This window comes from Rhyacophila brunnea, unplaced genomic scaffold (genome assembly GCF_057557595.1).
Source record: "Rhyacophila brunnea isolate RB1 unplaced genomic scaffold, BYU_Rbru_1.0 scaffold_16, whole genome shotgun sequence".
NCBI classification, from domain to species: domain Eukaryota; kingdom Metazoa; phylum Arthropoda; class Insecta; order Trichoptera; family Rhyacophilidae; genus Rhyacophila; species Rhyacophila brunnea.
Genome location: NW_028232816.1, coordinates 11,484,167 through 11,494,044, shown reverse-complemented (window position 1 = coordinate 11,494,044; position 9,878 = coordinate 11,484,167). Strand labels below are relative to the sequence as shown.

General features: G+C 30.4%; 1 protein-coding gene across 1 annotated transcript; it reads left to right on the top strand.

Annotated features, from left to right (window-relative positions):
• Nucleotides 1-1,904: 1,904 nt before the first annotated feature.
• LOC147074377 (allergen Tha p 1-like) lies at nucleotides 1,905-9,878 on the top strand. The gene is made up of 2 exons (XM_085944096.1): nucleotides 1,905-1,948; nucleotides 9,099-9,878. The coding sequence occupies exon 2, from the start codon at nucleotides 9,108-9,110 to the stop codon at nucleotides 9,513-9,515; it is 408 nt and encodes a 135-aa protein (XP_085800222.1). The 5' UTR covers nucleotides 1,905-1,948; nucleotides 9,099-9,107; the 3' UTR covers nucleotides 9,516-9,878.

The following is a 9,878-nucleotide window of genomic DNA, read 5'->3' as shown; positions in this document are numbered from 1 at the left end:
ATGTCTAGCCCATTACTATTCCATCAGCTCGATATCATATCGTTTACGCCTGTCTGCTTCATTATCCATTTGGTTTATCTTTCAGCCCCTTTCATGCATCAGCATGCATTCATGAACACAGATAGCATATGGGTTAAATATTTCACTTGTCAAAAAAAATATTAAGATGCCCAAATGCGTCCCAAGACAGTTTAGCTCCACGTCAAGAGTCGTGAGCCATTGTGATGTTTGAATTTGAGCATGTTGACGCTTAGTTTCATAATATACACTTTATAGTGTTAAAAATACAAATACTTAACCAAAAATATATATCGGTAAGTCAGGACTATCACCAAGCCAAGACATTTGAACAAAATAACAAGCTGCTGAATTTATTAGGCAATTGTTTTGATTTCGTAATATTGTTATTTGTTAAAATATTGAATAAAGTCACGCAAACTTTATTATAAACGCTAACGTCAAACTGGCAGCATTGACAGGGCGCTTAATTTATCACTCTGATTGTTCACTGAATTGAACCGGAAATAATTACAAGATAAAAAGAACTTTTTATATGCGTTATTAAATTTTCTGTTGAACCATATAAACTTGACTTGACTAGCTTAAACGATCAAAAAAATTTGTGCTTGACATGTCATATTGATTTCCATAGTAACGCACGTATATATTAATAATTTAGTTGCTAGGACCCCAGACCCCTAGCAACTTATACTGGTGTCAAAAGAACTTTTCATACAAAATAGAATTAACTGAAAATGAATTCAATTCTACTTAAAGATGGCTAAAAGTATTAAAAAAAATGCATTGGCACCGTGTTCTGATATATTCTAAAAGCTTAAAATGTCTAGCTAGTTGGGAAGTTAGTTAAAAATCGATTGCAAGATTTGTACCGGATAAATAACCACCGGACAAATAAGAATACGAGCTAAGAAAAACGTTGTAAAATACATATATTTTGTGAATTTTGTCCACGGTTCAAGAACACTATTCAAAATTAAATTTAATAATTTATTTATTTATTTATTCAAGAAAACAAAACATTGTGGACATAACAAATCTAAATTCAAGACGTGCACAACATGAGATTTACATTATTACAAATATTACCCTCACAAGAGAGAAGATGATAATATATACAATAATAATAATAATAATAATAATAAATAAAAATAAAAACATACAATTTTATACAGAAAAATTAAATTTGAATAAAAATTAATTAAAAAAAAAAAAATACAAAATACATAGGACGTCACCGAAAATGTCTACGTCTCTGGGGATAGTCTAGTCATTTGCTAAAGGTGCTTGATTGGCTTGACACGATGAAACGGTTCCGATCTAGAATAAATCATGGCTGCGACCACTTAGGTAATTAACAGGCGCACGTAAATTCATCTTCATTAGGACACCAGGATTCGAAACCATCCCTCGCGACAATAGACAAAAGTGTTTCAAGAGCAGAAGAGACCTACGAGATTCATGAGAGTGAACAGTAAGCATGCCTTGTAGAAAGGCAGTCGGAAAATAATCATTTGACGAATTATCGAATTAGCATGCGAGATCGAAGCATCTGCGAGTCTATTCGTGGAATTTAACATTTTTCTTGCATATTTTTTCTGTATAGAGAAGTACCGAGAAATCTGTTATACGTGGTAGTCAAGACGGAAATTTTTCGATTGTGTTTCTATAAATTTATGTATTTTTGCATACAAATATTTGAAAATGGTTGTCCATCACTGGTGTCAGTTGCGAGTAAGCCGTGACGCAAGCATCTCGTTGAAGTAATTCTCAGATGCCCCCACCAAAACGTCGCGAAGGATTATGATATTATTATTAATTTTTTACACCGCGAGATTTTCTGTCAACTATATCACTATAAATAACAGGTGTGCATTTGGCAAATCATCACAACCTCTCAGTGCTTTGATCAGTGAATAAGTAGTGACAGGTAAGCGTTAATTTAATTAATTATCCTTATTACAACTGCAACACCTCCATCCTGACGTGCATACATATAGCATCATTAAAATAATATAATACAATCATTCTGATAATAATTAATATATAATTAATAATTCAACATGACAATAAAACGTCAATAATAAATAGTCTATATTATAAAACATTGTGTTTGTCGAAATAAATTTATTTGTTTATTCTACTTTTACATAAATAATAAATATATATTTTAATTGTTAAATAAATCACTTAACCGTTGTATTAAAACTTGTTCCTACATTTTACTTAATCAATAATCACAAGTAACTGATTACTTTGCAAACTCAGATGTTATAATGGGCCGGTTAATCATACTTATGAAAGCCAGTTAATATCTAATATTTAAAAATATATATATGTTTTTCTTAAACTCATCGGTACCTACCTGGAAAATTATTTTATATTTTATTATTAATTATTGTTTATTTAGAAACTTACTATATACAATAAACAATATCAAACATTAATCTCAGTCAAATACTTGCCTTAAGTAGACGTATGTATTGCTAAAACCAATCCATATAAACTAGTATTATAATATAACTCAATCATCAATTAAAATTTATAATAATATACATGTTATAATTACATAACTACTATCTACCTCACGCTATAAGATAATGCTCCTCATTGTTAATTACTTTAATAATTTTATGTATAACTAGTGATTGATTATCCAAGTGAAATGTGGGAACAAATTTAAACAGATATTCTCATTGAAGAAATATACTGGTCAAATTTATTAGATGTCCGGGCCTCATATTATTGCAAGTGCGTTATTTTGAGAAGTTTATTTTGAGGTATCGCGAATACAATTATTAAATCGGTACAAATATTGTAGTCTGTAAGTTGTGCAAGTTTCAATCATATTGGTCATATAGTTTTTTTGTTATAACCGAAAAAACGGATAGACATATATACTACAGTATAGATAAGAGGTCGTCAAACCGTCACTCGTGAGCTACCGGTAGCTCATGATAGCATTTTCGGTAGCTCGTGTACGATATGTGATTGACACACTTAGCTCTCTACATTCTAATGGATTTAAGCCTTGTACTATTCCGAGTCAAATAAAACAGTACACAACTAAAATCCATTGGAATTTAAACTCAAATTTAATCAAATACCCTCAGTTGATAGTATTGATATTAGCTCTTTACACCAAAAAAGTCGCCTGCGGAACGCTTTTTTTCGGATCATAATAATATTATAGAATAAACATGGTCATAAATTATAATATGTATACATCTAAGCACAAAGGAATGTAGACATTAAACAATAATTTGACACAAAATAGACATTATTAGTTATTAATAAGTAAGTATGGGGTTTTCACTGTAATGGTGTTAACTGAAAATTATTATTTTTCGAAAGACATTATATTTATTAAAATAAAATACAATATTTAACATAATTTAATAATTTAGTGAGGACAGGTTTTCTCTGCTTCAAAAGAAAATGAATGCCCTCCTTTCTGGGCCACTCTATTCAGTGTATAATTAAAACTTGCTCATATATAGTTTGAAGATCACCGTTATTCTCTACTAACGTATATTAAAATATCGACGCAGTTAAACTCTTTTAATAGTAATGAAAATTAATTAAAACTATTTAGAATATATTCTGCAGTGTTAGGATAGATTGGTGCATTGTTGAATTGAATAACAATATCAAATTTATAACGTTACTATTCATTACTAACTAGCTATTCAGTTGCTATGACAGTGAATTATTTACTTAGTATAATCCTAATTGAGTTGAAGTCAACAGTAATTATGATTAGCAAGTACCTACTGCTTTAACTACTCGTACATAGTCAAGGTTAAGCAATTACGTGCGACGAATAAACGAATAAAACGTGTTTTTATGCACTGATAGTTTTTATTGACGTTAAGTATCATTGCTTATCTATTTGCGTACGCCGATTTCTGGTGAAAACATAGATTTTTCACAAAAATAATACTGAAGTTTGAATTCACGTATTAAAGTACTACAACAATTAACCAATACTGATGGATGTTTAAAACTAGGTTTAAGGGTACAACTAGATAACTATGATTTGGTCATTGTTGGGAAAATAAAATTTAAACTTTGCTTGATTAATATAAATTTAGGCTATAATTATTATTATTTAAAATAAAATTGAAATGTTGTGCTTGTCTAATTGGGAATAATTAAATATTGTAGATATATTATTTTATTTATTTAATGTATTTATGGTTTTAAAGATATCTAATATTATAATATAACACAAAATTAATACAGCTCCCATTAACTTCTGACTTACCTAGTTTTATCATATTGTAGAGAAGAAAATGTAGAATCATTCATATTCAATAGCTATCTCAAAAACAGTGAAATCAAGTTATCTTTTTGTAGTATTGAGGTGACGATATAATAGTTTATTATATATTCATGTTTTTTTTATATAAGTATAACACTACAATAAGACGAGGTGTGAATAGATTTTTACCTTCAGCGTCTTTTACTATCCCTAAATAAAATTTCCACTAACTTTTTTCAATTTTCCGATATTTTTGACTAAAAAGCATTCAACGCGCGGTCAAGACAAAAACCCGAGTTTTTAAAAAATGTTTACCATTTTCATTTAAAATGTACTTACATAATTACATAATACCAACCTATATTTTCTCATCATTCTTAGATTACCTCGAGAAGTTTTGTATTCACCTATTACAGATAATGATAGACTTCTTCTGGCAGACTTATGTTAACTAAGTAATATTAAATTACTATGTTCGTTTCTTGGAGGAGCATAATATTATTGTGTTCCTCCATAGAGTGGAGATTTTTTGGTTACATCCATTTCTCGTAAATAACAAAATCTGTTAATACAAACCTCTACTCTGTGGGGGTCCATATGATCCTATTAGGATCGGACATGGTCAAAAAAAAATCATTTCACCGTGGCACAGTTCGCCGTGAGCTTTCTATCGGAAAAAAATGACCGTATACTATACGGTCTCCCATTTTTTTAGATTCAATATAAACATTAATTCAATTTTCATAGCTGTTTTGGCAAAATTCATGAATTTAAGAACGAAAACCTAACCTTACCTATCAAATAATCTAGTATATCGGCTATTTTCAAAATTTATTTGCTGCTGGCTTTCTGTTTCTGTCTGGTGTTTCTGTAAGAGCCGTGTTTATTTAGACATGAATTGTATGTCAGTAGTATACGACCCAAAGAGGTTGGACGGTCTTTAATAGGTATATGGCCATATATTTCCGATACAATATTTCACGGTAAAGTGTGAAACAGCGAACTGCATACGTACAAGTTTCCGGACACAAGATTTTTTAACAGGCGATTTTCAAGTAATGATTGCTCACCACTCTCATAACCAATTAAATATTTTCACTGCGCGCATTGAAAAAACAACACACATTTTGTCAACCGCAGGTAGAATCTGCGATCGATGGCTTCGAGGGCAGCCGCTCTATCGACTAGGCCACTGTGGGAGTACAAACTAGTTAAAGTAGTTTCGATTCTTTATTTATTTAAAATTTAAACACTATGTATATGTTACGCTCAATGAATGAAAAAAGCAGCCATAGTGCGTTATATACAGTATTGAACGACCAAACACCGAAATAAAATGATTGTTTTCGATGTTTACGTGTGACTTGTATAGTATGTTCAATTATCTGGCACTTTATATTATACTTATTCACATATGTTTAAAAACAATGTCTACGTAGATTAGTCGGCACCAATGGAATTTATAAATGTTATGAAACACTCGCTTGATATATTTTTCATATTATATTATCTAACGCCACTGACTTAGTAAACAAACTCTCAGTTCCGAGTGTTCATAAATGCGCATCTAGAAGGCAGCCATATTTGTAATGTGACAATGACTACGTTACTTCAAGGAAGTACTTATCAATCAAATTATATGTTCGATAAAAAATAATCTGCAGGTATTGGACAGAATGTACATAATATTATATATACATGCGGCATGCATCATAAAAAGTCATCTATTGTTAATAAATTCTTCTCATACACAAAAACACAAAGAGATATTAAGCAAGATGTTTTATGGTAAATTGAATTGATAATGTGAGAAATATGATTTCTTCACATTTTTTACTACCAACATAACAACGCTATCTTATATCGTTTTAAGGTTGGGTTGATCAATTTACTGTCAACATAGCAACAATACTTTGTTTCAAAATCATTATAAAATAAGTTCTATCGCGTAAACGACAAATACATTTTTGCAAAGCATAAAAAAAGATTCACTTGAAGGTTTTACAAGACATTCTGGAGACTGTAGACAAACTTTTTATATTATTTCGTTTATTATTTTATTTAAACCTCGTTTCTAAATTAAGTATAAAGTTTTTGATAATTAACAATACTAATTCGTATTATTGATTTAATTTAATAAGACACATTTTTTAGTACTTATTCCACTTTGTAATTTTAAATCTGAACCGGTTTCGCCCCCCTTATTCATTTGAAAATGTCCCTCTGAGGCCGACGAATCCGGTCCAGATTTATTTATTAAAAGTGGAATAAATACTAACACAAAATTGTGTTTTATTAAATTAAATCAATAATTATTATTAACTGATAACACAATAAAAGAAAATACTAATTCGTGCATACCTGTTTGGGATTTCCACATATTTACTTAAAGAAGTTGCATCAAAAAAGTTTAACAAATATATTACGTATATACGAGGATGCATGATATTTAAAATATATATGCAATGTTTAAGAAAACGTTTTTTTATTCATCATTCCATTAGCACCAACATCATAAATTATTATGTGTATACAATTCCCTGGTATCGATAGCGACACAATGTTTATAGAATCTGTCGAAATATCATTTTTAATGACTGGTTATTTGGTAAATTATTACAAACTTTCTCTCATTTATATCGATCACGTATTTTAATGTAGATCTTAAAAACAGGTTTACGAGATGTCAGACGATAAATTGTCATTGACAAATACGTTTCGCAAATTCGATTCTGTTTGTTTACCTTTGAACAGGTACCCAATCGTATAAACTCACCACGGCGTAGGTAATGTTTCCAAAAATAAATTGAACATTATTGAACTGGTTTTTTGGGTGTCTGTCTAACTCTAACACGACCTACCATACTAAATTGTGTTATTTTTTTAAGTTGCTTGTATTACTTTTTTGAATTTAAACATCTCATTATCTAAACGCTTTACTGAAAGCAGCTAAATTGGGCAGTTTATGAGTGAACCACATAATAGATTAATAAATAGAATTTCGATAGGTTACATCCCAATACAGCAGTGGCAAAGGGTGGAGGTAGGTTGTTAAAATCCACCATTAATAGTACATACTAAACTTTTTGAGTCATTCGTATTTGTTTTCATTGAACTAAGACTACAATTATTTACAGACGGTGTTGGTTAGTTTTTAAAATTCATTTAAACGCTGCGAAAACCATGCCATAATAGATAATAGTCAAAAAATACTCGTCTATCCATAAAATATCAAAAATTATGTAAATAATCAAATCATACATAACTTCCGATATTTTATAGATATAATAATATTTTTTATCTGTTATAGCTTGGTTTAGGCAGGGATTAATGAATTTAAAAAAATTAACCAACAATATGTGTAATATGTGCTCTTAATCCAACAAAAACAAATGAGTATGAAAGAAAAAGTATGCACAATTTTGTCGTTTAATGTGCACTATTTACGGAGGATCTTAGCAGCCTACCTTCACCCTTCGTAACTGCATTACAGTACATTTTGACGCAGAGTTTTGAATGTGTGAGTGTCCTACGAAAATGAACCACGCATTATAGGCGTGCAATAGTGTGTGTTGCAACCTTAACTACACCAATATTAAATGAGCGTCATTGCATAAACCGAGAGCAGTAGTTGTCATTATTTGACGTATGACGTATTCTTGGCACTTGTTTAAGTTTATCCCGTATTCTTCCGCACTCGAGATCGGTTCCCTGTTTCTCCACACCCGTTAGGTATTTCAGTTCCCATTATTTGGGAGATGCCTGAAGTGAACGATAAAGAAACCATTAAAAAATGTACACATACAATACTAACGCTATTTTTACTAATTTAGTATTCACGATTTAAGATTTAATAATCTAGCTTATAAGTCTTAAAAATAATAATAAAAAAATCTTGATCTGAGTAGAATATTCGAACATGTCAACGTCACAAAAAATAGCGTAATCTAACCCCATTTATAAATCAAAATAAATATAGTGTTACATAATATTATCTTCATTTAAACTTAAAAATGGTATTAATCTATTGACAGACAGTAATCTGTGACTAGATTAGTCTCCTGCTGTCAAGCATAAAGATTCGTATTCGACTGTTAATCAGTCTATATTTTCTATTACAAACATAATATGTCTTCGATGTTACCATATAAATAAAGTCTCAATTAAACTAACATTAACTCGTGTTGTTTCGTTATGTTAAACCGGCTGTAAATCCACAATAATTTGTAAATATTATTAGATAATTGAAAAAAATCATTTGTCAATTTTTAAAATATACCAAGATACAAAGAGATTAGACTCTGCAATGTCTTTGCCAAGATATAATATTTTGGTTAATTTATTTTATTCAATGAATGGTTTATTCATTATTGAACATAAAATATATACAATTGAATAATAAACATATTAAAAATATTTATTTAAAATTAATGCGACTTAAATTCATAACCACTACAGCTCGGGTGCTGTGCTTCATCAATTTAGCTATTAATCTGAAATCATGCCGAAATTTCATAAAACAATATGGAACTCAAATTTAATGACAGTATTTGACCTATTTGCTTCTTATATGATACAAATAATAACATAATTCCGTATTATTTACTTATTTTATCACAAATTATTGTAACCCGATCAATAGAGTTTCGTTGGCCACAAATGTTTTGTTTAAAATTCTCGGAAGTATTTCAAATTATGTATCAACACATTTATTTTATTCTTTAGAAAGTGCTACGACTTTTGCTGATTTTTATTGTTTGCAATAGTAGAATTTTGAATTACATTTTTATAAACCGTATATTATATTTTCTTACAGAAACCAAAGATGAAACTGTTCTTAGTTATCGCCCTCGCTTGCCTGGTCGCCTGCGCCATGGCCCGCCCAGAAGACAAATACACCGACAAATGGGACAACATCAACTTGGACGAAATCCTCGAGTCCGACCGTCTCCTCAACAAGTACGTCGACTGCCTGCTGGAAAGAGGAAGGTGCTCACCCGAAGGAAAGACCCTGAAGGAAACCCTCCCTGACGCCCTCGAAAACGAATGCGCAAAGTGTACCGAGAAACAACGCGAAGGATCCAACAAGGTTGTGAGGCACTTCGTCAACAAGCGTCCCGATCTCTGGAAGCAGTTGGAATCCAAATATGACCCCAAGGGAATCTACGCTGTTAAGTACAAGGACATCGCAGCCGCCGATGGTATCAAGATTGAAACGCCAAAAGCAGCATAAGCAGGAGATACATCATGACATCAAAGCCAGTATATATGACGCAAATATATGCTTGATAGAATATAGAAAAGCTAAATCGTGATATTGCCTTAGAGAAACACAAAAACTGTCATAGTTTTATAAAAATATAATTATTATATCTTTTCATCTCTTAAAATATTGAAATAATTACTGACGGTTGACGGAAATAAAAATTTCTTCAATCTCTTAGATACAGTTTTAAATTTGTTAAAACTTTACATACTCTAATCAAACATGACATCGTATTTATTTCTGCTAGTAAAAACTATCGATCAATCTATGATCTTTAAAATTTTCTGAACATTTTTGTTACTTTTTGTTATAATAAAATATTAAAAAATA